At 56.1% G+C, this 27613-nt stretch overlaps 2 protein-coding genes across 4 annotated transcripts; one reads left to right on the forward strand and one right to left on the reverse strand.

Annotated features, from left to right (window-relative positions):
* FGD2 (FYVE, RhoGEF and PH domain containing 2) lies at positions 1 to 11728 on the reverse strand. Of its 2 annotated transcripts, XM_030473139.1 has the most exons (18): positions 11576 to 11728; positions 8382 to 8627; positions 6145 to 6397; positions 5291 to 5371; positions 4684 to 4832; positions 4161 to 4317; positions 3896 to 4034; positions 3363 to 3421; positions 2854 to 3000; positions 2383 to 2475; positions 1994 to 2073; positions 1885 to 1915; positions 1688 to 1780; positions 1371 to 1496; positions 1035 to 1181; positions 674 to 817; positions 344 to 590; positions 1 to 263 (listed from the first exon to the last, which is right to left on the reverse strand). In XM_030473139.1, exons 2-17 carry the CDS (start codon positions 8444 to 8446, stop codon positions 357 to 359), a joined length of 1998 nt encoding a protein of 665 aa, XP_030328999.1. In that variant the 5' UTR covers positions 8447 to 8627; positions 11576 to 11728; the 3' UTR covers positions 1 to 263; positions 344 to 356. The 2 variants fall into 2 exon arrangements, with proteins under 2 accessions (XP_030328999.1, XP_030329000.1); XM_030473140.1 differs by lacking the exon at positions 1371 to 1496.
* MTCH1 (mitochondrial carrier 1) lies at positions 9819 to 21031 on the forward strand. 2 transcript variants are annotated; one of them, XM_030473141.2, is made up of 12 exons: positions 9819 to 10002; positions 10757 to 10841; positions 12024 to 12130; positions 12511 to 12588; positions 12888 to 12945; positions 13378 to 13429; positions 14250 to 14309; positions 17451 to 17544; positions 17905 to 17952; positions 18142 to 18209; positions 18886 to 18961; positions 19389 to 21031. In XM_030473141.2, exons 1-12 carry the CDS (start codon positions 9829 to 9831, stop codon positions 19461 to 19463), a joined length of 975 nt encoding a protein of 324 aa, XP_030329001.1. In that variant the 5' UTR covers positions 9819 to 9828; the 3' UTR covers positions 19464 to 21031. The 2 variants fall into 2 exon arrangements, with proteins under 2 accessions (XP_030329001.1, XP_030329003.1); XM_030473143.1 differs by lacking the exons at positions 9819 to 10002; positions 10757 to 10841; positions 18142 to 18209 and adding an exon at positions 11730 to 11814.
* Positions 21032 to 27613: the final 6582 nt, after the last annotated feature.

The following is a 27613-nucleotide window of genomic DNA, read 5'->3' on the forward strand; positions in this document are numbered from 1 at the left end:
GGGGTTGCAGGTCGGGTTTATCGCAGCGGTCTCAATTCCACAGATGCTTTCACACAACCGGGCTTCCCCCTGCACCATCCTCAGCCGGGGAGGAAGGCTGAGGCGCTGCTGCCCTCGGGCGGCAGCCGGCGGCAGAGCGGGCTGAGGCTCCCCAAAACCGGGTCTGGGTATCTCCATCCTCCCTGTCCAGTGCGGAGTGAGGGAAAGGAGGATGCAGCTCGTCCGTGCGGTGGCAAACGTGCCTCCACCTTGTCCTTTTTGTGCTGGAAAACCAAAACGCAGAGAGGTCGGGATCTGCCCGGTGACAGGATGAGCAGGGTGGGCACGGGGAGATTTGACCCACCTGGAGCTGGGCCTCATTCTGCTTCATCACAGGACTCTGCATCCTCCTCCTCCTCCTCGGGGTGTGTGATCCCCGCGGCGCAGCGTGCCATGACACTCATCCAGCGCCGCTTCAGCTCCTCGGTGTCAGCCACGAAGGTGTGGACCTGCCGGGACTGCACCAGCTGGAAAAGGTGCCGGGAATTCTCCTGCGGCAGGTCCTTCACCGTGTACCCCAGCAGCGGGATGGACGTGTGGGCTCGGACGTCCTGCCAAGAGCAGAGACATGGTGGGAGGCAGCGGATGGGCACAGCGGGATGGCCCTTGGAGGTGGAGCTGAGCCTGGTCTTACCTGTGGGGCTGCGTAGATGTACAGCACGAGGGGATCATCCTGCGGGATCACGAACCAGCCCCGGGTGCCTCCTTTGCCGTTCTTGTCCAGCAGCTGCAGGGAACTGCAGAGCAAACTCCGGCCTGAGACCTCTGCAGCTCCCTTCTGCCAAAAAAACCCCAAACATATCCCTGAACACCCAGCGCAGGAGGCAGAAAGGGCACTGAGTGATGGCCATTTCCTGGGGAATTCCCTGCCTGATGCACAATTCCCTCCGACCCAGGGCCAGGTGAGGGGTGGTCCTGGCTGCCAGGCTGTGGCTCTGAGGGACCAGGGTGTGTGGCAGAGCTCAGAGGAAGAGGGGCAGAGGGGCAGAGCTCACCTCCAGGATGCCTTTGTGCTTCTCCTCCCGGTCCTCGAGCACCACGTGGCCCATCAGGAAGATGTAACACTCCTGGCACACGCGGTTCAGGCGGTTCCCATCGTACTGGAGCTCAGCCCTGTAGTCAGAGCAGCGAGCACACACCACCTGCAACCATCAGGCAGGGACACTGGTGAGACTGGGGGAGCCCAGGGACAGCTCCGTGAGGAGCTGAGGGGCAGGAGCAGTGCTGATCCCAGGGAAAAGGGTATAAGGTGCAGGAGAGGTGTGCTCCAGCCCCAGCAGCCACCTGAGCAGGCCAGGAGGGAGGGAGGACAGGGGGACAGGGAGCCTCACGTATCCACAAGCTCGACAGTGGTGCCTGCGGCGCACGATGGCGTTGAAGGGCTCCCTGCAGCGCATGCACATGCTCACCAGGTTGTCCCGCACCCACTGCGGGGCACGGCGGCCCAGCTCCTCTGTCTGGGGTGGGAGACTGCATCAATGGGGCTGGTGAGCCATGGTCTGGTGGTTCCAGCCCCTCTGCTCTCACCCCTTCCCCTCCTCAGCCCTTCTCCTCATCTGCAGCCTCCCCACAGCTCTGTTATGAAGGGAAACTGAGGCACAGCAAGGTGGGTGCTGGAGGCAAGGCATGGGGAAGGCAGGAGGGTTACCTTCAGTGCAGGGGTGCCCGTCTCCAGCCCATGCACTGCTGTCTTAAAGGTCTCACTCCTCTTCTCCTTCCTGTCAATGGCATCTTGGAAGGCCTAGAGGGGAAGGAGGGCACGGAGGGGTGGCCGGAGAGGATTCCCACCACACAGGGCATCCAGCGTGAGTGAGATGTGCCGCCTCACCCAGCACTCAGTGGTACCTTCATCCAGGCGTTCATCTCCTCCTCAGACCTGGGTACAAAAAGGGAGCTGGATAAGCCACTGTCCCTCCTCCCTGAGGGTCTGCAGGACCATCACCCTTCCCCTTACCTGGCCTGCAGCTCCAGCGTCCGCTGCTTTCCCGAGACCAGGAATGTGTTTGGGAACTGCGTGTCGTTCAGCTCCCGCACCTGGGAGAGACCGGAGGAAGGATGTGGAGCAGCTGAACCCACCTCCAGCACACAGAGACCTTCCTCAGGATGTGAGGGACAGGGACTTCCCTCCCCAGGGACAAGCCCTTCAGCCCCTCAGATCCTGCGCGCACCAGATTTCACTGCTCTTTCACAGGATCTGGGCATATCAACCAGCCCTCACCCACAAAACCGCCCCTGGCTCCAGCTCCTCCCTCCTTCCCGAGGAAGCACAGAGCAAAAGCCACATTCCACCCCAGAGTGGGGCTCAGGGTTGGGGAGAAGCCCAAAGACAAGCTGCTGTCTGACCTTCATGCTGTCCACGTTGATGCGGAGGTGGACCTGGAACTCAGCTCCCACCTGGATGACTCTGGGCACGCAGTACAGCAGCATGTTGTTGAACTGGGCAGGAAGGGGGAATAGGGTTGGTCGGAGCCCAGCACCAGCCTGCTCAGAGCTGGGGGCTTCCCTGGGATCTAGAGTCCTTCACCCCCTGAGGCTTGAGCTGATCCTTGGGGAGAATCCAGCCCAAAAAGTGACTGTTCCTGCCCCAGCCCTCTCCCAGCCTGCAAAGGTGAAGTGCTCTGGGAGCATCTGGGGCTCCACAGGTTCCCAATCACCTCCTGTGCTGGGTGCCCTGTCCAGGTCAAACCTCCCAGCTCTGAATTCAGCCCCTCTGTGTGAGATGACCCAGCAACACCCCAGCGAGGTGGTGCTGTCTCTCTCCCCATTCCCATCTTATCTGCTCCCTGCCCTTCCCCTGGGCATCCCGGCTCCCACCAGGAACAGGTACTTCTCCGATGTGCTGTTGTTGCGGGTGGAGATCTTCTGGATGGGCCCCTCCTTGATCAGCTCATTGGAGGGATCCACAATGTCATCTTCGAGGCCCAGGCGCTGATAGACCACCCAGAGGTTCTGCAGCCGTTTCTGGGGGAGGCAGAGGACATGTTCTGTGGGGAGCTGAGCAGCCACAACCTTGTCACCCCTGGGTCCTCTCCATCCCCAGGCCAGCAGGTGAGCACTGTGAGGGGCGACACTGCTCTTTGACCCCAGATCCATCTTGGAGAGCATCTCCCAGTCTTGAACATCAGGGCTGATGTTGCAGATATGACTTCTCCAGGGTCAGGGTGATGGGGTCAGGCATCAAGAGCAGGGTCTAACCTCCTCTGCTGAACCCACAGTGCTCCTGCCCCATTCAGGGCACAGCACAGCAATGAAGGCCACAAAGGAAACTGGCAAATCACCGTGCCATGAGCAGCAAAGCACTTCCAGCTGCGACAGGCACTCACCATCTCGGCGATAGCTGCGTTTGAGTGCTTGGCCACCATAAAAATCATCTCCAGGGCCTCTGTAACAAGGAGAGAAAGGATGGAGGTTAAAGAAAAGCCCATGGTCTCTCCCTCCCACCACGTGTGTGGTGGCTGCTGCCCCCCCCTGGACACAGCCTGCACGGCCCTGGGGACAGCCAGCGGCTCCTTTGTCACTCCATCCCAGCAGGACCGGGAACTGCTGGTGGCCGCAGGGGTCTGAGAACTCCTCTGGCCACTGCGGGTCTCCCGGGGGGATGCTCTGGAGGGACCATCCTTACCCTGAACCACCCCCCCACCCTCCCCGCTGACCTCCACAGACCCTGCAAGGGCAGATTCATCCCTCTCCCTGCTAGGAAAGGGTCAGACTGACAGGTTTATCCAAGGGCAAGAGGTTTAATCAAGAGAATCCAGGCATCCTGATGCCCACGCACAAACAACATCAGGGGTTGTTATTCCCCTACAAACCCACCCTGCTGCTCCCCACAGCAGGAAGAGCCAGAGGGAGCCCTTACTCTCTGCATCATCCCGGTCTGGGGACTCAGGAGGAAGTTTTCGGACATAATCCTTCAGGAGGAGTTCGTAGCGTGGGATCCTCTGCACAGGTTCCAGCATGTGGTGCTGCAGCGTTAGGTTAGCACAGACCTTCCTCTTCTGGGGAGAGACACCAGGCATGGAGAGAGAAACAGTGACCAGAACCAGTGACCAAGGCAGCTCCTACCCTCTAGTGCTCTCCCCTGCAAGGAGATTTTGGGGAGTGTTGCTGCCGTGACCTAGTACCTGGATGTCAGCAATGAGCTCCTGGAAGGGTGGTGATTTCTCTGACCAGACAGTGATGAGCTCCACGGCCTTGTCAAAGTTCTTGACATATTCACCATACATCTTGAGGAATGGTGCAAGCTTCTGGATCACATCCCCGATCCGCGGGTTGCAGCTCCTGCAGGAAGCAACCAGGGACATCAGTGCAATGGGACAGACAGACAGCGAGGGGCAAAGCAAAGGGGTGGCTTGTGCATGGTGGAGGACAGAGGTTTTAACCACTGTGACCTGCTGTGTCCCCAAACAACTTCATGCTTTCCAGAATGGGACTGTCCGCAGCTTGCAGCCAGCTTAAACCACCTGAAATGTCACCCCCCCCTTTTCAGAAATACCCTGATCTGGGCTGGAGTGTTTTAAGGAAGAGCTTTAGGGCACAAAGACGTTTGGAGCAAACCAGGCTGAGCTCTGGTCCTGATGGAAACCCAAATTCCTCCCTGCTCCCCCATTCTGGCAAAGCAAGGCAGGTACCCTGAGTGCAGCTCACCAATCCTCCATGCGCTTCTGCAGCTCTGGCAGGAAGAACTTGGAGTGGAACTGGTAGATGGAGGAGATGTTGGAGAAGATCATTTTCACCACCTCCTCTGGGACTGTCTTCCCATTTTTGGCTTCTTTCATCAGCTCTGTATAGAATATCTGGAAGAAAGAAGGGGTGAAAGAATTGGGTCAGGAAGAGGCTTGAGGATCTCTCTCTGAGACTGGCACATCACCCAGTGAAAGGGCCTCACTGTGCAGGAAGGAAATCCCAAGCCTCAAGAGCATGGGGAATGGAAAGCTTTGCCAGGGCAAAAGTGCTCCATGGAGGGCCAGACCCATTCTCTGGTCATGAAGACCAAGAGCCCAATATGGCTCCTATCTGCACAGCTTTATTCTCTCCAAAATCTCCAGTAACCTGGTCTGTGCACGTCCTGAACTGAGCCTGGGCACTGCCATAGGGTCCAAGCCCTGCTGAGGAGTACATGAAATGTGGGGAGCATGGAGCCGTGCCCTGGCCCTGACTGGTTTATCAGCTTGGGGTGGCCGAGCTGTGCTGGGGGGGCAGATGGGAGCAGGGCTTTTGCTTCCCGGTGTGGGTCCCTCTGCTCCCAGCTCACCTGGTCGAGAAGGTGAAGGCGGTTGACATACGCCTGCTCTGTCTCCAGCAGCTCCAGAGCGATCTTCTTCTCCTCTGGTTCCTGCATGGGGAGAAAGGCTCAATCTCATGGGCAGAGACACAACCTCCACGAGCCTGAGAGGATTCAGCTCCATTTCCCAGTGTTCAGAGACGACAGTCCAGCAGCAAACTGGACCTTCCTACCAAGAGAAGGATCTCTACAAAGCATGCAGTGCAAACAAGGGTGAAATCAAAGCTGCCTGGTGGCTGTCGGGAAGCCTGGCTCATGTCCTCCTGAGCCACCCCCTTCTCTGTGCCTGTTTCTCCCGGAGCCATACAGCACTAGTGATCCTGAGGAGTGGGGAAGTGTGGGGTGGATCAACCCCATGGTCTACAGACGCGCCTAGGAATTGAATACAGTCCTGCAGACACGTGCCTGCAGCCAGCAAAGGGCAGCACAGCCCTGGGGATGCCCTGAGATGGACCTGGCTGGGCTCACCTGCACATCCCTGGCAGTGTTCAAGGCCAGGTTGGACACAGGGGCTTGGAGCAACCTGCTCTAGTGGAAGGTGTCCCTGCCCGTGGCAGGGGGTTGGAACTGGATGAGCTTGAAGGTCCCTTCCAACACAAACCAGGCTGGGATTCTGTGATCTGAGCCCCATGGTGCAGTTATATCAGAGCTCGAAGAGACAAGGTCTCCTTGGACCTAACTGACTATGGAGACTTTGTGCCTGAAGCACCAGGGAAGGGGCCACTTCTCTGTCACCCCACACACCAGCCCTTGCAGGCAGGGACCTGCTGAGGGCCTGCAGAGACCTCAGCTCCAACCCAACCCAACCTGACTGCAGAGCTCACCTTGCTGCCAGGCTCGAGCCCGGGCTCCTGCTGCCTCCTCCAGTTGTCCTCAGTGATCTTGTGCCGGAAGGAACTGAGGCATTTGAAGCTGAGCCCGCGCCGCCCCTGCTGCTGCTGCTTGTTCCCTTGCTCCGCTCGGTGCCTGGCATCCATCCGGGAGAGGCTCTGGCTGGCCGGAGGTGCTGGAAGCTGCTGCGACCGGCTGCTTGCAGGAGTGGGCTGGATGTGTGGAGCCTGCTTGTCCCTCCAGGCCCTGCCATGGTGGAATCGATATGATCAGCTCACCCATTCCCCCACGGTGTGACCCACCCAGCTCCCAGGTTAAAGCCACCATCCTCAAGTGAAGGTGATAAGACACAAAGCAGCTGATGCTGCTTTGCTCCCCAAACCAGGGTCTGAGAGCCCATACATCCTCCAAGGACCCAGCCTCTCTTCTCTCAGTGCCTCCTGCTGATGTGGTCAGGCCCTGCTCTAGAAGAACACAACTCTGCTGTTTATCCCACCCACAGCCATTTGTCTCCCAAAGGATAACCCTGCCCTTCACGGTGCTGGTACAGCTCTGGCTCTCTGCCTGCTGCCACCGCAGAGCCAAAGCGGGGAGCAGCAGCCTCAGGCACGAGGCTTTAAAAGCCAAAGAGCCAAGAGGAGGCTCGTGTAGGTGGTTGTGCAGAGGGGTAGTTCTTTGGTGGTGTTTTCTCTTCCCCTTTCTGGCAAAGACATGGAAAACGGGTCCAGAGCAGGCATGGGGGAGAAGCCACACAGGGCACAGGCTGTGAACATGGCAGTGAGTTGTCTGTCACCTGAGAGCTGGTCCCTGTGGCAAACTGCTCTGGACAGAAACTAGAAAGACATTCCCTGCAGACAGGAGTGGGAGGAGGAGGAGGGGAAAACTGGGATGAAACTGGACATAAAACTGCAAAGCTGAGGACAGGAGATGACTTGAGGGGCAGACACTCCTCTGAAGAGGATGATGGGTCCATCCTCACACTGGTCAGCACATGTCTGTGAGCTTGGTGATGCATCCACAGCTATGCTCACATCCTCTCCTGTCCATGGGGATGGCATAAGCCTTCATATGGCAGGGAGGCTGCATCTCCTGGTGCCTCCCAGACTGTGCCAGCCTAAACCCACCACCGAGATCCAACAGGGAACTTCTCTCTTTCTATTTGTGCTGACCTGGGCTAAACCATTTTCTGTTCCAGAAAACTTGTTTCCAGGTTCACCAGCTTCCTCTGAAAGCCAAAAGTTACTTCAATTTCCTCTAAATCCAACTCACGCTTCCTGATGAACAACAAACACTCTGCAGCAGTGAAACGGAGGCACATCAAATGCCACAAATGGTTCCAACACCGCAACATCACAGAGCAAACTTCACCTGTGGGACCACAGGGACAACCACTGCTCTGGAGCCAGCCAGAGCATAAAGCTGGGGACAAAGCAGCAGAGACGTAGGTGACATTCCTGGAGCAGAAGGAAATCTTGTGCCTGACCACCGCTACCACAGAACCAATTGGCCCAACCACCCGGCCTCACTGAGGCTCACTGAGAGGACACACGGAAAGGCAAGATTTGGTATCCTGGTTCAATAGGTGGGGAAACTGAGGCACAGACCACAACACTGACTCGCCCCAAGCCTCAGAATCACTTCCACACCAGGGGCAAGGCAGATCCCCTCGCTCCAACCCTGGGACACGCTGTCTGAGGGTCCCAACTCGCCTCACTCCAAGTGAAGGTGCTGTTTTATGGGCCTCCCGTGCAGCCCAAAAGAAACTTGCTCTTCCCCTTAACATGATGCTTTCTCTTCCCTTTCCAAGGAGCCACATCGCTGCAAACAAGTGGATAGTCTGAGGCTGGTGCCTGAGGCTTGGATCCTCCCGGACTCTCAGTTAATTCTCAGTGAAAACCCTTGCCCATATATTTGCAAACCCAAATCCTTTTTCCCCAGCAGCAGGGGGAAAAAGCATTCACCACCCAGGCTGATGCAAAGGTGTTGAGCACAGAGGGAACCCTGAGCCAGGCACAGAGACCTCCAGCAAAGCCACATCCCACTGAGGTTTTCAGCCTTCTGTGCACAGAAGGAAGACACTGGGGCAGACCTGAGTGCTAAAGAGAAGCAAATTGCTTTGTCAGCTCCTCCACAGCCTCCAAACCACCTCTATGGTGGGTTCCTTCTATCCGAAATCCATGCTGCATAGAGCCCAAATGCACCCACAGCACCCAGGACCCCTCCTCCTTACCAGCGCTCTTCAAACACAGCCACCAGGTTCAACACACTCCGTTGATTATCAGCCTCTCCCTCCATGGCACTGCCTGCACCGGCTGGGAGCGGGTGTCAAGGGGCTGCAGAGTGGGTGCTGATGGTCCCTCCTTCACTCGAGGTGTTTCTGGGACCTTGGATGTTGTTTGGGGATGAGGATTTGCACAAGGCAAAGACCATCTGCTGCCCTTCTTTCTGTAGTGGGAGAGCTTGTCTCGGCGTTGGCCTCAAAAGGAAAAGGAAAGAGGAAGCACAGCACGTTACTAGTAGGAGAAACGTTGAGAAAACACTGGGAATTTGTTCAGTTTGGGGGAACCTCACCTTGTGCAGAACCATGCCCAGAGCAGCAGTGGGGCTGGGGCAAGGGCGGGAGGCCTGATGGCTGCCTGCAGGGAGCCCCCAGCAATGGGGTGGGCTGTGTCCCACACTGGGGTACCCCTCACTAGGAGGGGCTGCCCCGCACCCCTTGGGTGCGAGTGTTGATCTGCTGGAGGGCAGGAGGCGGCACAGAGGGATCTGGACAGGCTGATCCATAGGCAGAGGGCAATGGGATGAGGTTCAACAGGGCCAAGTGCCGGGTCCCGCACTTGGGCCACAACACCCCCCTGCAACGCTCCAGGCTTGGGAAGAGTGGCTGGAAAAGGACCTGGGGGTGCTGACGAGTGGCTTGTGCCCAGGCAGCCAAGAAGCCAATGGCAGCCAATGACCTGTATCAGCACCAGTGTGGCAGCAGGGCCAGGGCAGGGATTGTCCCCCTGTGCTGGGCACTGGTGAGGCTGCACCTCGAATCCTGTGTCAGTTCTGGGCCCCTCACTGCAAGAGAGACATTGAGGTGCTGGAGCGGGGCCAGAGAAGGGCACCGGAGCTGGTGCAGGGCCTGGAGCACAAGTGTGATGAGGAACGGCTGAGGGACCTGGGGGGGTTTAGTCTGGAGAAGTGAAGGCTCAGGGGGGACCTTATCGCTCTCTGCAACTGCCTGACAGGAGGATGGAGCCAGGAGGGGGCTGGTCTCTGCTCCCAAGGAACAAGGGATGGGACAAGAGGAAACGGCCTCAAGCTGCACCAGGGGAGGTTTAGATGGAGATGAGGAACAATTCCTTCCCCAGAGGGTGCTCAGGCATTGGAACAGGCTGCCCAGGGCAGTGCTGGAGTCACCGTCCCTGCAAGTGTTCACACCCCGTGTAGCCGAGGCCTCAGTGCCATGGGTTAGTGCTGGCCTTGGCAGTGCTGGGGCAGGGTTGGACTGGATGAGCTTAAAGGTCTCTCCCAGCCTGATTCATTCCATGATTCCATGTCCCCTGCGCCTCCATCCGACCCCCCGCCACCCCGCAATGGTTCCCCCCTGCGCCCCCCTCCCCCCTGCACGCAATGGTTCCCTCCCCGCGCCCGGCGCGGTGACGCAGGACGCACTGGCGGGAGGCGGGGCCATGGCGGCGGTGGGCACTCCGCTGCCCCCGGCGGCTCCGGCGCCCCCTGGCGGCCCCGCGGGGCGGGCTGCGGGCGAGGCGCGGCCCGAGGGGAGCGAGGGGCTGTTCGTGGCGCTGGGCGCGGGGCTCGCCGCCGCCAGCCACCCGCTGCTCTACGTCAAGCTGCTCGTGCAGGTCCGGGGGTGCCGCGGGGGGCGGGCGGCACCGGGGGGGAACCCGTCTGTACCGGGGGATCGGGACCCCAGCGTATCGGGAGGAGGTGGGAACCTGTATAGTGCCCCTATAGAGAGCTCTGTGTGCTGGGGAACACTGTATGTACAGACCCCCCCCCCCCCGCCTTTATAATAGGTGACCCCTGTGAAATGGGGCACCTGTATAATGGGGGGGCCCCCGTTATAGCCGGGGATGGGGTCCCCCTGTGTAACGGGGGTCTCTGTGTGAGCGGGAGATGAGGGCAGCTGTGAAATGGGGAGCCTGGCTAATGGGATAACCTGCTACAACGGCGACCCCGTCCATAATGGGGAATAGGGAGCCCTGTACGGTGGGGACACCCTTATATCAGGGGGTTGGGACCCCCTCATATGGTGGGATGGGGACACTGTGTCCAGTGGGGATCCCTATAAAAACGGGGGGGATGAGGATACCCTCTGCACTGGGGGCTCCTGTGTAAGGAGGGATGGGAAATGCCTGTGTAAAGGGTGTCCTGAGACCTTCTGTAATAGGGACCCCCACAGAATGGGAGGGTTGAGGACCCCGTGTGCTCTACAATGGGAGAGGGACTGCCAGTGCCATGGGATCCCCATTTATCTGAGGGTGACAGTGAGAACGGGGCCCTTTGGCAGCTCACAGATGCTGGGATTGAGGCCGCATGGCTTCAGGAGCTTTGGGAATGCCAGACAGGAACCTGCTCATAGGGTTTCTCTTGCAGGTCGGGCATGAGCCACTACCTCCAACCATTGGAAGAAATGTGCTGGGAAGGAAAGTCCTTTACCTGCCTGGCTTCTTCACCTATGGTGAGCGAACATCCCTCGCTGCCAGCTCAAGGTCCTGCCTATATCCAGGGCTGGGAGCTGCTGACCCCCAGCAGCGCTCCCACATCCCCACTGGGATCATCCCGAGGCTGCAGCAAGGCATAAACCCCAACAACTAGTTGTAAGGCAAAGATGTACCTGCCTGTTGTTGGGGACAAGGACATGGTGGCCCCGGTGTTGGTGCTTCATCCCCTTCCCGTGGCATGTTGCTCTGAGTTTACACCTCAGCAGAGGGGCTGGTGGGGGTTTAGGTGGGGCAGGTTTGTTGGTGGAGGGTTTGGTGTGTGTTAGAGACAGCAAAGCGCCTGCCTTTGCTGCCAAACAGCCCTGCAATAACTCGCCCCCCTGCCCTGCTCGTTTGTGTTGTAGATGGAGCCCTAAACGGACAGAAATCCCAAGAAAAGGGGAAGGTAATATGTTTAGAAGGAAAAAATAGTGACTATTTTTCTCTCTTTGCGGCTGGAGCAGCACGGGAGAGGCGGGTGAATGCTCTGTGACCTCGGGGGTTGCTTTCCCAGTGGGTTTGCTGTGGGGAAAGGGAGCACACAGTCCTGAAAGCCAGGTTGGGCTGATCCCAAACCCATCCTGGGACACCCCGGGCTGGAAGCACTCTGATGCTGCCCTTTGGAATATGCATTTTCCAAATGGATGGGTGATGGAGATGCGCAGATCTTAGCTTGGGGCAGCAGAGGATGGGGGGCAAAAGCAGTACTCACAAGCATGTAGCGGGTTGTGTTCCACCTTGTTATGTCAGGGGGAAGTTGGGATCTGTTGTTTTGGCTGGAGACCTGAGGAAGTTTGCCTGGGAGAAGGTGGTGGGGCAGGAACTGAAGGTGGGTTTGTGAAATCCGTGTCAATCCACAGGGTGGAGGAGGGAGGAGGTGACACCACACAACACATGAGATGATCCCTCCCTGCCCCACTCCAGTCCAGACCCGCCTGGTAGCCCTTCCAGGTGAGCAGAAGAGTCAAAAGATGAGAAGTAGCCCAAAATACTGGAGCTGTCCTTCCAGATTAGATAGATGACAGGGAATACTTAAGGATTCTTTGCATCCTGTATGAAGTTTAGGACTGTTACACTAACTCACTGCAATGTACTTTTGGCTGGAGGTCTTTGGGGCGCTCTGCTCCCAGCTGACAGCAGCCTGGTGTTTTCTTACCCAGCCAGACACATTGTGGAAGTGGATGGGAAGAGAGGCCTCTTCCGTGGTCTTACTCCTCGCCTCATCTCAAGCACTTTATCAACCATCACCAGGGGCAGTGTGAAGAAGGTAAAGGTCAGCTTCTCTCTCCATAAATCAGCTTGCTGGGGTGGCTGGTGCTACTGCAGGGAGCCTGCATGTTCCTGCCCCAGCCATGGCTGCATATGGAGGACTAAAAGGCCCAAATCTGTCCCAAGGGCTCAGAATACTCCTCCAGGACAGGAGAACAGTGCCCCTGTCCCCCAAACTTCCTTTCTGTTTAATTCAAACAACACCTCTCTTCACCTGTTTTACTTCCCATCCTTCCTTCTCCTATGTTCCCTCTTGCTTGTTTTTCTCCTCCCATCTAGAGCACAACTGCTCTTGGTTTCCTCTCGTCCTCAGACATTGAGGGTTTGTGGGTCAGTGTCTCCTTCAGTTTTGACCATGTTTCTTCTCTCTCCACTCAGGCCTTTCCACTGGAAGACATGGAGCATGTTTCTAACAAGGATGATGTGAAGACCTCCCTTAGGAAAGTGGTGAAAGAGGTGAGAAGGGGATATTGCATCTTCATGGGTGATCAGGGAGGTCACAGTGTTGTACCTGGATAGCAGAGGAAGCTTAAACTGTGGGCTGCAGGTGGAATTACTTGGAGAGAACCTCTGGGTGAGAAGGCTGTGGGATTTAGTAGCCACTCTGTGTCCTATTTCATAGGAATAGAGGTCTACCATGAACAACAGATTTCAAAGGGACCCAAAATGGGTTTCCCTGTGCTGAGGGAAAGGCCTGGTCTGTGCAGGTGGAGCAGTGCAGCTTTTCATAGTGGCGTGGGTTTGTCTCTTCCCAGACCTCCCATGAGATGATGATGCAGTGCATGTCCCGCGTTGTCTCACACCCGCTGCACGGTGAGTCCTGTCCCCCCGCCTGGCAGCTCTCTCTGGACTGGGGATCACCCCAAAACCCTGATTACTTCATGTGCTTCTCTATCATAAATGGCTTTGTATGAAACCGCAGAGCAGGTACAGGTCTGAGCCTCTTAGGGAGGCTGACACTTGGGTTGGCCTTCAAGGGCTAACCCAGCAGAGCAGTGAGGTGCTCCATTCATTCATCCAAGAGCTCATCCTATAGATCCCATTTGGGTTAGGGCCAGAAATCCCTCCCATCACCTACAGTGCCAGGGAGGTCACCAGTTTCTAATGAGGACCACTGAGAGGAGCTGGAGGTGACACAACCTGAGGGGAGGGAGGGCAGAAGGGTCAGGCTGTATTTCCCTTCACATCCATCGCAACCCAACCAGGATTTGTTTCTTTGCCAGCCCTGTGTTTCTCTCCTCCTAGTGATCTCTATGCGCTGCATGGTCCAGTTCATAGGCCGGGAAGTCAAGTACAGGTGAGTGGCTGCAGCTCTGAAGGGTTTGGGCACACAGAAGCATGAGTCTGGGAGTCAGCAGCGCCAGATGCTCCGTGCAGTGAGGGATGTGGCAACCCAGGAGGTTTGGGAGACCAGAAAGTGAATCTGAGCTGTGCTTAGAAGGTGGGTAACTGCAGGGTGAAGGGACAGGGGAAGGCTGGGCTCTGTCCCCAGCGTGCCTTGGTTCTGCCTTGTGCCCATGGGGGTTTTGGTGGCTGTAACACTCCTTTCTCATCACACAGTGAGTCTCCTGCCTTTTTGCTTCAGGTGTTAACAGAAAGGGAAGCCAGCAGGGAGGCAGAGTAGGTAACACAAAACATTGCTGCAGGTCTGCAAGAATTTTCCAAACCTTTTTCAGTAATACCTGCCTCTCTGCACGGCAAAACTACACGTGCAGCCACATGAAAGCATGTTAGACACCACCACAGCTAACCCATGACAGCCAGCTTGAGTTTCCAGGGACAGCACAGGGTTCTTGGGCCAAGAATCAGCCAAATCAAAGCATGTGATGTGCTGTGGTTGCAGCACATGCATCCACTCACGCGAAGCCAAGCAGAGCTCTTCTAGCTTCAGCATTTGAATGGTTGTCAGCAAGTTGAGTGTTGTCCTGGGCAGACCTGACCCTCCTTCATGGCTGGAGGAGAAGCAGCAAGAGCAGAGCTGCAGAGCCACACTGCAGTGCTGGCACCATGGCTGGGGTGACACTGCTGTGGCTGGTGGCTGCAGAAGGCACGTGAAGCTGCAGAGGACACAGATGGAGCAACCCCTGACACTTACAGCTCTTTTCCTTCCTTTGCAGTGGTGTGTTCGGTGCCATTGGCAGGATACTTAAGGAAGAAGGGATCCTGGGATTCTTTGTGTACGTGAGTTGTTGTTTCAGTACCTTCTCCTGTAGTCCAGAGGCACCGGTGGCTCTACCAACCTCAGAGTGGTGCTGAGCTCCAGAACCTTGCCTGACTCTGGGGTTCTCATCACTCCCATGAGCACAGATTAAATCTGTGACTTTGACAGCGTTCCAGCTTGACCATTAAGTTTGCCCCACATCTTATCTTCACTCAAACCTTCAGAGCCCAGAGAAACCCAGTATTTTTTTCCTACCTTTCTCTTTTTCCCTTGATGCTTCTTTATGTTTCAGCGAAGGGCCATTTAAAGCATTAGTTTGTGCAACAGGCACCAAGATCAAGTGCAACAATGAGACCCCTTGTTGAAATAAAAGCCAGGGGCTGGGTAAGAAGCACATTCCTTGAGGAGCACCGTGGGTGCTTGTAATGAGCCTGGTTACCTCTACAGCAGGAGCATGATGCTGCCCAGCTCAGTGGCATTGCTGTCTGGACCAGAAGGAGCTGAAAGGTGCTTCCAACTGCTTATGAAGTGTGGTGGTGAATTGTTGGCATCACTGAAGTGGAATTCTTCTGGACACCTTTTTGCTTGAACCCTTATTTAATGCTTTTTGCCTTTTTTTCCCCATCTATATAAAAGCAGAACCACCTGCTGCCTCTGCTCCCTGGGGGGAGATAACTCACTTTAGTATGTCAACAATAGTAAAGGCAGCTCTGACATTTCAGGAGGGGATTTCAGGCCTCATGCCTTTGGCTCTGCAATCACAAAATCTGGGCCTCCAGATGAAACATGAATGCATCAGGGAGAGGCAAGCAATCGTAGGGGGTATCACCTATGATCCCCTTATCCTCAAGGGGAAGGGGCGCGAGGTCTGCAGAGCTCCCATCAGTTTGAGTGTCACTACATCCTCCTTTTGCAGCCCACAGCTTCTCTGCTGAGCTGTGCAGCCCCAGATCTCCATTAAATACAGGTTCCTCTGGGATGTTCCCTGTGTGTGGGGCATGGCCAGAGCAGGCTGTAATCCTCCTTCCCCTCCACCTCCTGAGGAATAAACGTGAAAGGAGCCACCGCATTCCCTTCCATCCACATAAAATAAACACTGTTGGGAGCCTTATTAAACTTAATAGTTCACAGGAAAGGCTTTAACACAACCCAAAATGTCTCAGGAGGGCTCTGAAGTTATATGTGCTCTACTACCCCGCTAGGAAATCCCACTGCTGGGAAGGGAGCACAAACTGCATCTGTAGGACCAAACTGCTGCTTTCCTGCTCCCAGCCCTCCCAGTGCAATCCAAACACATCCTCTCCCTTAAAAATCATTGCTCCCTTAAGATCACTTGTTTCTGGTGGCCTTACAACCTCTGTGCAGCACCAGCAGTGGCATACTCTGGATGTGTGCCTGGCTAGAGATAAACAGTTTCAGGGGATGAATGTATCTCCTTCCCCTCATATCTGCAGCAGTCTCCTGCCTGCCAGCAGGCTGGAAGGATGTTCCCTGGGCTCCAAAACTGCTGTGCATGGTCAGCTTGAAGATGGCTTGTCCCAGCTCCCTGGCACTGGGTCACATCACTATACACCACACAGCCTTCCTCATCTGCCTGCTCCTGTTCTAGCTTTTAATAACTTCTCTCTTACAAATATTCCTAGTCCAGATCTCCTTGGATATCTCACCAGGCTTGAGATGTAGCACAAATGAATTTGGGTTTTTAAGCCCCTTTCTGCAGCTCTCAGAGCCCTGGTCTCCAGTCATCCCAGAAGCTTGGGCCCAGCATCCATTGTTACTTGGATGATGGAAGAGAAAGAGGGATGGATCCTTATTGCACATGGAACAAAAGACGTGATTCTCTGTGAACAGATGGGTGAAGTTTTCCTTACATGGCTGCCATGGCCCAGCCTCTGTTTCTGGACTTTATTAAGCCCCTGTTACATCTGCAACAGCTCAGGAGTCTGCTTCAGACCTGACTTTGAGTTAGAGAAAGGATTTTTTTTCCCTAAAGGCTGAACGATAAACACAAAGCAGACCATCTCCTTGGGACCAGAGAGCTTTGATTTCCTTGTCCTGCCTGCTGCTCTCACCTATCACATCTTCAAAGCCAGCAGCTCTTCTATTAAAGACTTCTCTGTGCCCAGCCTGAGGCCTGCACTGCATCTCCAGAGCTGCTGGGGCCTTGACAATATACAGCTTGTCTCCAAAAAGCATAAAGCCCAACACCAAGCAAGCAGCAGGCTGGAGCAGAGCGAGCAGTCCCAACTGTGCTGCTGCTGCAGCAGGAAACAAAACTAGTCCCTGCTCCAAATGGGCAGCACCGTGTTTGGGAAGAAAGGAATGACTCGGACTTGTGTGCTTAGAGGTGGCTCTTCCCAGCCCAGCAAGCACTCAGGTGGCTCAACAGAACCTGGTGGCATTTTCAGGACTGTCTGAACACATCTGCTGGTGAAACACAGCTTTAACCCACACCTGGATCCTTTTGCAGTGGAACAGCCACAGAGCCAAAGCAGGAGGCCCTGTGCTCGATGCCTGCAGTGGTGCAGCAGATGCTGGAGAAGGGCTGGCCTGGAGAAACCCTCTGAACCGTTCTGTTAATGTTTTAGTGGCATTTCCTGCAGGAGCTGTGGTCTCTGTGTGGATGAGAGGCACAAACCAAAGCAGCCATGCTCCCAGGGGCCATCAGAGGGACTGGAGTGCTGCCCCCCGTTAGTCCCACTTTGCAGTGGTGGGTTCTGCAGGAACAACCCCCCTCATTTTAATTTTTAAAAGGAGGAAGAGTCCACAGAGATGAACTTCTCATTCTGCATCCAGAGGAGCATCTGTAAAACAAGCTTAATAGATCCACTTCATCTGTGCCTCACTCGGGTTTCAGAGCAGGAGTTGGCCAAGGAGGGATTTGGGGTAGAAAAAGGGGACTTGGCTGAGTTGTGCCTGAATGACAGATCCCAAACTTCCTCCTCCAGAGCATCCCCTGGCTGGAGCAGCTGCAGCACGTGTAGGACCACGTTTGAAGGCTGGGAGGGCTCTTCCCTTCTCCCTTTCCCTTCCCTCAAAGTAAAGTTGCATTTTGGGGGAGTGGGATTCCTCTGTGCTGGTGGAGGGAGGGCTGAGCACCTCAGAAGGCAGCACTTGGACCCTTCTGCACCTCACCCGCTTCTTTTCACCCTTGTAGCGGTTTAGTCCCTCACATCCTGGGGGATGTCATCTTCCTCTGGTGCTGCAGCCTCCTGGCTCACTTCATCAACACCTATGCTGTGGATGATAACGTAAGTGCAAGTGCCCTGTGGAGGGGTTGGGGTGCCCATAGCAAACTCCTGCAGTTGGAAGGAGTTAACGGGAAGTGGGGGGTCACTTAATACAGGCAGTGGGCTTTGAATGAAGCCCTGTGAAAGTGCTGAGGTGCTGCGTCTGCTCAGGGCTGTTTCAGATGCACTTTAGGGGGAATCAGCTTTGATAGCAAACGTCTTCCCTGATTCCCAGCTGGGGTGTAGTGTGGTTACTGTGGCTTTCCACCTTGTTACCCTGCCCCATGCCCTTTGTTGGAGGCTCAGAGGGATGTCACCTAACGACAGTGACAGCCTGGTGTCACCCACCTCCTCCACAATCCCTTTGGTTTCTCTTTGCAGTTCAGCCAGGCATCGGTGATCCGGAGCTACACCAAGTTCGTGATAGGGGTATGTAGGCAACTGCTGTGTCATTTCTCCTCTTCCTGCCATCTGTGGGGTGAGAGCTCATGGTCTGGGGCAAAGGCTGGTCTGTCTTTGATATCCAAATGAAGATAACTTTGCTAACATGCCAAAGCTGGGAACAGCTTTTCTGACACGGTGAACATTAGAGAGGCTACTGGTTTTCTGTGCTTTCAGATCGCTGTGAGCATGCTGACATACCCATTCCTTCTTGTGGGAGATCTCATGGCAGTGAACAACTGTGGGTATGTCCATCAAACTGAGATCTAAGGCTTTCCCTTCCTTTCGTCCAGCCCCTTGTTGGCTGAATCCTCTGCTAACGATCGTAAAGCTTTCATACAGAGCCATAAACGTGATGGCACCTCGCAGAGCCATCTCCTTTCCTGTCCCAGGTTGCTTATAATTTTAGATCAGAGGACACGGACAAGAGCAGCACAAAAGCTCAAGGGGAGAGAAATAGAGAGAGTCATGGTGGTGTGGTCCAGTCTGAACTAGACCAGCGGCAGGAGGGATCAAAGGGACTGTGGTGGGGAGCAGCACAAGGGAAAGCAAAGCTGGGCACAGCAATGGGTGCAGACAGGAGCAGGAACAAGCTGGCTTTCCCAATCCCACTGCTGCAAGACATCTGCCTTCATGCTTGTGGGAAGGGGACTGGATCCAAGGTGCTGGTGTGGTGTTTTCCCAGTGTCTGCTGGTTCTTGAAGGTTACGCATCCAGGTAACACTCCTTGTTTGTACACTCCAGGGGTAATTAAATTGCATGATCTGTTGCATTGTAAATAATGAGCTGGTCATTTGGCCTTCAGCCCACTGCAGACACTGTTTCTGTGTCCTCACTTACACTGACTGTTCCTCTTGTGTTACCTGTTGGATAATGCGACACCTCCACAGACCATCTCAGCTATTTCTTGTTGCCATGCAGGTTGCGTGCCGGCCTCCCTCCCTATGCTCCTGCATTCACATCCTGGATCCACTGCTGGAGGTATCTCAGTGCTCAGGTGAGGGGCACAAGCAGGGCTTGGGGCTCCCAGTGCTCCTTCCTGAGGTTCCTGAACCACATCCTTCATGTGCTGTAACCTGTTTCCACCCTCCAGCTGTGGCACTGGTACGCAGCGTGGCAGTACAGCTCTGCCTGGTACATGCCCTGAGCTTGCAGCCTGGAGCCTTTTAGCCAGTGCATTGCACGCAGCAAAGGAAGGTGGCTCTGCCCCTCTCTATCCTTTATCCATAGGGGAAAGGCCCAACTCCAGCATCCATGGGGCTGAAACCCCACTTTCTCCTCTGTAGCACCCCAGGGTGCTCAGGCCTTGCAGTGGGCACGAGTCGGTCCTGCTTAACCAGCTGCAGTTCTCTGGCCAGGTCCCAGTGTGGCTGCCCTGACCCTGCACTTTCTCTTCTTCTCCTCCTCTTCCTCCTCCTCCCCAGGGGCAGCTGTTCCGTGGCTCCAGCCTGCTCTTCCGCAGAGCTCCCATCCCAGCCGCCTGCTTCCCCATCGACTGACTCCTGGGCTGGGAGAGGCGATGAACTTGGAGTCCTCAAGAAACCCTGAGCTTGATTTATGTATAGTTTTAGTTTTCGATCCAAATTCCATGGTGCCAGAACAAGACACCTCCTCTCCAGTAAGGCCAGCACCAAACTGGCTTCTGGACATCTTGCTTCAGGCTCCAGCTGGACCAAAGCTCCATCCTCATGGCTGTTTCAACCAGGATGTGCAGCAGAGAGCAGAAGAGTGTTGACTTGTCTCTTTGGTCCAGTTTGTGGCTCTGGAAGTCTGGGAAACCAGGAAATGCCCAGATACTAAAAGAGGGACAAAAGACTGCTTCATTCTGCCTGAGCTGGGGAGCAGCAGGAGATCCAGGGTCTCCTTGCTGGGAAGGCTACAGCAGGTGACCAGCTTCCTGCCTCTTCTCCTCTGGAGAGGGCAAACGTTGGCATGGCTCATCCTGGGCGAGATCAACCCTGCGACCTGTACGTGAGGTTTTGAGGGTACCTGGACAGTAGGAAGCTCACCAGCTCCCCAGGGTGTGAAAGGGAAATTGGAATATCAAAACAGAAACGGGAAACAAGTCCCACTACAAAGAACAGCACAGTCCCAAAGGGTCAGGCACAGCTCGGCTCTGGAGTGGTGTTGGGTCTTGGACACGGAGAGAGCGCTCAGGGAGGGCTGTGTGCTGTGATGGCAACTGCCTTGGGAAGGCTTTTTGCAGCAGGATGGGCTGATGTATGTAGGATACACCCCATAGAGCTGCTGGGTGGATCCTGGGGGTGTGTTTCCCAGGGGAGGTGGGGCCTGGTTGCACTGGCATGGGGGTACCACAGGAGCATCTCCCAGCCAGCAGCACCAGGAGCCCCGCTGGGCGCCTCCTGAGCCCCAGCACTGCCGCTGCACTGATGGACTTGGAGCTGCACGTTGTGGTGCTGAGCTGCTGCGCTCTGTCCTGCTTGTGGCTACACCGAAGGGTTCTCACAGGAGCAGCACTCGGTCCAGGGCTGGAATAAAGGAACAAACCTTGAGCTGGCCAAAGGCTTGCAAGGCACCAGGATCAAGGGCTCCTTGTGCACATGGTTGGCTCTTGCGTAGCAGCTCTCTGGTGGCAGCAGGGAGGGATTTATCCTCAGCTCTCCAGACAAGAGGTTTATTTGCACCAGTCTGTGCTGTCGCAGCAGCCAGGCTGATTCCCCCATTTGGTTCCCCCACGAAGCAGTCTTTTGCACAGAGGTGTTGCTGCACTCCCTGCGAGGAGGCTTTGGGGTCCTTGAGCAGGTTCCCGTGTGGGGTCACATCTCCTCGTCCTCTGGGACCCCAACCTGCTGTGGCACAGGGGTTTTCCTGCATCAGACGGGTCTGATCCACACCTCCCAGCCAGGGCTTACGGGACAGTGCTGGGATCAGCAGCCCCAGCCCAGCTCCCTTCGGTGTTGTGAAGCGGGTCCTGACTTTCCTCCCTTCCTCCTAAATCGTGTTACAGCAACAGAAGTTAAATAATGCATGGTCCTGTTCCCTAACACCAGAGATGATTTCAAAGAGGATTTAACTATGCTCCAAAATACAGCTATAAAACAACTAACTTGGGTGTTTCTTTTTATTAAGTGTGTTATTTTTTCTGCATAACAGGCTCCCTCCCTCAGGGAAGGTTTCAGTTTGAGACAGGCACTTCCTTCAGTTTCTTCCCCAAAGCAGGGGCTAATCCAGCTCAGATTCCCTCTGAGCTTCCACAGCTCCATGGAAGTGGGTGGGTTTAGGCTGAGCAAATGGCGCTGGGTGCACCCAGACATGAAAGTAGGTGTTTGGAGTTTAGAATCATAGAATCCCAGAGTGGTTTGAGTTGGAAGGGACCTTAAAGCTCATCCACTTCCCTGGATCCTCACCCAGTGACCTTTCATCACATTAGCTGGTTTCTTGCCTACCCCAGCACTGGGCATTGCATCTCCCAGATTACCCAGCACCTCCTCAGGAACATCCATGAGCCTTTACCCTCAAAGTTAAGGCCACCTTCTGCTGGCCACACGCCTGTAAAACCTCCTACACCTCATGCACAGCCTGGCTGCAGCCGCTGCAATGAAAAGGGCAATTTCCTCTTCCTTGAGGAATTGACTTCAGGGATTTAACTAAACCTGCACCAGAGCAAGCATCCTGCCAGCAATTTCTGCCCAGTTCATTGGGACCCACAAACTTTGCTGGAAATGCATCACTTGAATAGAGTTTTTGGCCACTTTAAATGAAACCCACGTTTCAAAGCTTTCAGGGCACTGCCTTTGCTTGAAGTAGGGGCTGCCATTTATAGGAAGATTAAATATTTCCTTACCTCCTCCCATTTCTATCCCTGGTTCTTCTCATCCCGTGCTTCCTTTGAGGTGTTCCACCATGGGGACAGTGTTTGCACCAGGAGCAAGGCAAGAAGACAACCCAAACCCTAGCTGGGCACCCTCCTCCCTTAAATTGCTGCCTCATTATTGGGTGCCTGGCCCTGCAGCTGGTTCTCATGTAGCTGATGGGGCCCTGCTCACATAGGAGATGAGATCTAGGGTGAAACATGTAGTTGGGAGAAGAAACCAAGGGCTATGGGAGGAGATTTGGGCCCAGTGCCTGGGATGGAGCCGGGGATTTCTCCCACTGATAGTCCCAGTGCTCCCCTATCAGCCCAGGAAACAGAGCTGGGTTTAAATATTGACTTTCTCCTGCACAAAGGCGTCTGGGTGGAGGTCGCTGCTGGCCTGGGCCCGTGTGGGTTTGTCAGCCTTCAGTGCAAAACAGAGATTGCCGGGACTTTGGCCTCATCTGCTCCCAGCCACTGGCGGAGAAGGGAGGCAGCCAGGAGAGGGAAACTCAGGTCAAAGCTTCCCTGTCCCTGTGCCGGGCCTGGACACTTGGATCTGGTGCGATTTAGGTGCTGGTGAAGCCTTTGTGCCCAGGGAAAGCACAGCTGAGCTCGTCCTTCCCTGCATTGTCCTTCCCTTTCCCCGTGCAGAACCGTCCTGCTAAAGAGCCTTCAGTTAAACCCAAACCCTCACCTTCCCGCTGCGGAGCTGGGCAGAAAAGCACCCCAGCAAAGCTCTCCCAGTGACTGCACGGTGCCCATCACCCTGGTGTCTGGTCAGCAGAAAGGCCAGGGGCTGCCAGCTCCCCCTGCCAAGCCCTCACCAGCCCCAGCAGCAATGGGAGGGCCCCAGCTTGTGGCTGCATATGAGGAAGTGCCCCTGCGGCTGCCCTCGATAAGGCTGTTTGTGCTGTTCTACCACAGCGCCAAGCTCCACGTAGGCAGAGAATTCCTTAAAAATATCTATAAAATAATCACCCCTGTGGATGAGATCCTGCTGTCGGGAAGGTGGGACTCGGAATTGCTCAGGGTGGGGACTTGCACGGGACCCAGGTGCCAGCAGCACGGTGGCCCTCTCCCTGTCCCCTGGAGCGGGAGGTTATGGAGGAGCAGGGTTCTTCCTGCTGGACAAGGGAAATCCCAGCTGGAAACAAGGGCACAAAGGGCCTGGTGGGAGAGCTCGGCGCGGTGGCCTCACTGTCACGCTGGCATCGCTGGTGGCTTGGAAAAGGAGGGAAAGAGCGTGGGGAAGCTGCTTTCCACACTCACCCTTGCCTGTTGTGGGCCTTTTATGGGGGTCACTCCCTCAAATCCCCCCAAGCCAAGCTGTCCCATCACCTCCTGCATTTGCAGTGCTCTTGGGGGAAGCACGCAGCATTTTATCCCACTCTGAGGTGATCCCAGGCTTTGAGGAAAGATGTGGCAGCACAGGCCGGCCGGGGTAAGCCGAGATGCCTTTTCCCTGCAGCCACCACGGTCCCCACATGCCTCCCTTGGCACTTGCACAGCACTGGGCCCCCATCCCGGGGGAGAAGCCAGAGGCCCAGCGAGCTGGGAAAGGGGGGAAAAGCCTCCTTGGTTCTGACCCAGTTTTGATCCATCTCCTCTCCCCTGATGCTCCCTGATGGCACGGCTTGATCTGCACCGCGGCTGTGGTGGCCGTTGTCCGAGGCGCCGTCCATCCCCTGCTGAAAACGTGTTAATTCTCTAATCTTTAGGAATGGAGTTTTCTCCCTTAAGAGCCGCCTGCGCCGGGCGGCTCTTGTCAGGCTGCCAGAGGAGGCCGGAGCAGCGTCACATGCCGCCAAGTTTTACAAGGGGAGAGGGACGGGAGAGGGGACAGCCGCACGCACGCACTCGGACGCGCACGCGGAGAGACCTCCTCCGGGCTCCCTCCGGCTCGGATCCCAGCGTTTATGATGATGATGATGATTATTTTCCTTCTCTTTTCCTTTTCTTTTTTTGGTGTTTTTTTGGAAGAACAAAGCCTTTGGGGTGGGTTCGGCGCAGTTTTTTTTCCGGGGTTGGTGTCGGTGGATGGGGAAGGGGGGAGGAAAGAGGCCGGAGGTGGAAGGGGGGGGGGGAAACGAGAAAGTACCGAATTTCCTTGGCCGAGTTGCTGAGACTGTTGCTGTGAAACTTGGAGGAGGAAAAAGGGGGGGGGGGGGGGAAGAGAGATTAAAAAAGGGGGGGGGAAGAGAAATGATTAAAAAAATCAAATCTGATGACGTCACTTGGAGCTGGGGTGCCTTAACGCTGCCTGTCAGCTGCGCCTGAAAAGAACAGGGCAATAAAACAACAGCCGCCTCTGTCTCCCTCGTTAAACACGGCACTAATTGGATGTTAATTTCTCCTTGCTCTTCTCGCTGCTTGATTGTGAGGGCTCTGCCGGGCTCTCTCCCTCTCGCGCTTTCCTTTCTTTCCTGTTGCAATGCTCTTGGCAGCTCCGAGGGACTCCGGACTGTGCGTTTCCCCTCCCGCTCGTGGACTGGAATAATTCAGGAGCTGGGAGAATTAAAAGAGATGAGGCGCGGGGGTGAACGGTGCAGAAACGGGGCGGGCGCGATGGATTTCCAGAGCTACGCTAATCTCCCCGTTTCCCGTGCATTGTCCTGGCGACTTGGAGCCATTCTCTTCCCATTTGATTTCTCTTTTCCCCCCCTTTTTTCCTTCGTGTTGGGTTTGGGCTGCTGGGAAAAAAAAAAAAAAAAAAGAAAAATGTTGAAAAAAAAAGGGAAAAAAAGGCATATAAAAAAAAAAGCAAGCATGGTTCAATGACGACAAACCCCCAAACCTCCTCCCAGCTCCCCCCGTCTCGCCGCGCCGCCTAACCCCTGCGTGGAAACAGGCGTTTTAGGGAGCCGGAGCAGGAAGTTGTTGTTGTGTGTCTTGCCCAGGTCATCCTTAAAGGGTATGTGTGGCAGAGCGGCGGGCGCGAGGGGCTCGGTGGGCGCCCAGCAGCCATCAGCAGTCGCCCTCCGTGTTGCCCCTTGGCCGACGAGGCAGGCGAGTGGCGTGAAGGGGGAGCAGGGGCCTGGGTGGTGTTTTTGGGGGGCCCAAGGGACAGGATGGGTGGGGGAGCGGAGGGGAGGGAGCGGGAGGCGGAGGTGGGGGGAGAAAGCGGGAGCCGGGGAGTAAAGTCCTACCTGGGATCGGTGCCAACTTCCTGCAAAGGGTTACAGACCCGCGGCTCGGAGAGCCCACCAGAGGCGAGTGCGCTCTTGTCACGCTTCCAAGGCGAGATGAAGGCAGCGGGAACAGGTACAGCAGATGCCGAGTGGCCTCGTTTGCCCGCCGAGCGCGGCTTCGGCTCCGTTTAAACCTCGCCGACGCGGAGGCTTCGGTGCTCCCGCCGGCGGGGGCCTTCGCCATCGCCGCACGAGGCCGGCGGGTGCCAAGGGTGGGATGGATGCATGGGGCGGTGGTGGCAGCGGCGGGGGGGGGTGCATGGTATAAAAAGGGGGGGCCTCTGCTGCTCAATCGCCTTCTCGCCGTTTGGATTAACATGCGGAAGATGCGCCTGTCACTTTGCTTACTGTCAGCGCTGGCTCGGGGCTGGGTGACGGCTTTGTTCGGCGCAGCCGGGGGAGCAGTGCCAACTCGGACTTGGCAGGAGAAGCCGGGTGGGCAGGGAGAAGGGGGCCGAGGGAGCGGGAAGCGGAGGGACGTGGCCGCAGGCCCATGCCGGAGCGCGGTGGCTCGCTCCCGGCGCACGCTTCCCTCTCCCTCCCTCTCCTCCCGCACTCGCCCGCGCCCAGGCTGGTGCAGGCAAAATGAAGACGTGTTTTGTTTGGGGTTTTTGGCATCTCCCCAGCAGTGCTGCCAACCCCGGCTGCCCCCCTCCTCGTGCCTGCCCCAACCCACTGCGGCTCCCCTCTTACAATCGGCACGACCCAGGTGCCAGGGCAGCGAAGAAATAAGGCCAAAAACACCCCCCTGGCACCCAAACTACCCCCAACACGCCACCCTGGGTGGTGGCTGCTCCCAACCGCCCTCCATGGCGGGTGGGTTGTTGTTTGTACGTGGGGTTTTTTTGTCCCTTTTTGATTTCCTCCCCCCCATTGGATCCCTCTCGCGTTGGGTGTGTGTGTTCCTATTCAAGCACCCGCCGCCTCCTGTCGTGCTAAAACCAGGAAGGAGGGAGCCCAGGGCTCATTTCTGCCTGGACGTTGGGAGCGGCAACGGAGGCGCGAGGAGGGAGGAGAGGGACGGACGGGCGGGAAAAGGAGGCCGGGGGGGTGGGAAAAAATAGTCCACCTCCCCAGGCCTTTTGTTTAACCTGTGTCGATGCAAACGAAGGTCTTGGGGGTTTTTTTTCCTCCCCTTATCCTTGCTTTCCCCCCTGTGTTGGACCCTGGCAGGGTGTTTTCGAGCCAAACGGGGCAACTTTCCAGAACGGGCAGTGTCGAAGGCTGGTTTTCTGGGAGGTGTCGGGGCTCATCCCGAGGGCGCGCGGCTCCCAGTGCAGGAATTCCTGCCAGCTCGCCTTTGTGCCAGCCTCCGTTGGCCTTGGGTGTCTCGTTCGGATGGAGCCTGGCATCCAGGCACCGCCCATTTCTTGGCGTTGAGCTGCGAGGAGAAGGAAAAGGGGAGAGAGCAGAGCGAGAGAAGGGAAAAAAAAAAAGCTGTCTCACTCAAACTGGCCTTTCTCGGAAAAGGATCCTTCCCCGGTGATTGTCCGGAGAAAGCGGAGCTAAATCCAGCCACCACTCCACAACAAACCCACTCTCTTCCACGGTGCGTCTCTCTTGCTGCCTTGGTACGAACTCGAACCTCACTCTTAATTTTGCCTTTTTAGGGTTTTTTTGTCCGTGCGGTTGGGTTTTTCTCTTTTTTTGCCTTTGATTTGAAATAACGTTTTTTTGCTCCTCCAGTTGCTCAGTCGCTTTGTTGTTGCTGTAACCTGCCTTCTCCCCCCAAAAAACCCCTTCTCATCGAGGCCCTTGGTGCTAAAACAGCCGACTTTATAATCGGTCTCCTATAGAGAGGGATGTATAGCAGATAGGCAGGTCCCTACGTGCAGCATTTGGAGCAGGACTGGAGGGTGTTTGCAGTCCCTTCCCTCACTCCGCCACCCGGGATGTCCCCAAGAGCCACCCGGGGCTGGGTGCGTGTCGTGCGGGTGCTGCTTTAGTTCCCCACCGACCGAGGGGGAAAGAAAATATGTCGAATCATGTCGGATTTGCAATTCAACATGGCAGCCGCAGCTAATGCGGTGGGAGCACGGAGCAGCCCGGCACACGCGTGCTCCGGCCGTGCCAGCGCAGCGTGGCGGCACGGGAAGGGTGGAAGGAGGGAGAGGAAGGATGGGAAGGAGGGAAGGAGGGAGGACGCTGGGCGAGGGCAGAGGAGGCGGATAGTTTCGTTTCATTTTGGGGGGGTGAATTAAACCAGGAGCGGTTGGGGAAGGAGGGAACTCCAGCGGGCTGGTTTTGGCAGCGTTAACTGTTTAGAAGCTGGCTTGTTTTCCATGCTGGCAGAGCGTGCCCGGGCGGGCAGCAGGGATGAGGAGATGCCTGGGAATGGGGTGGGAGGTTCTGCTGGTCCCAGCAGGCAAAGCAGCACTCTGGCGGCCTTTAGGCTTTGGAGATGGACTGAGCCGGGTGCTCCCGGGAGGAAGCTGCTTTGGGAAGGCATTGGGATCAATGGGGCTGCTCGTGGCCTCCAGCACCTCCTGCCTCGTGGAGGTTTGCGCCTCTCTTGGGTGAGATTGGAGCTCTCCAGGTCTGCCAGGCCATAGCCGAGCCCAGGTTTGGTCCCAGTGTGTGTGAACCTGCCCTTATTCTGACAAACTGAATTTAGGCCTGTTTGAGACACAACAAAAGCAGGTTG

This window comes from Strigops habroptila, chromosome 18 (assembly GCF_004027225.2).
Source record: "Strigops habroptila isolate Jane chromosome 18, bStrHab1.2.pri, whole genome shotgun sequence".
Classification (NCBI taxonomy): Eukaryota; Metazoa; Chordata; class Aves; order Psittaciformes; family Psittacidae; genus Strigops; species Strigops habroptila.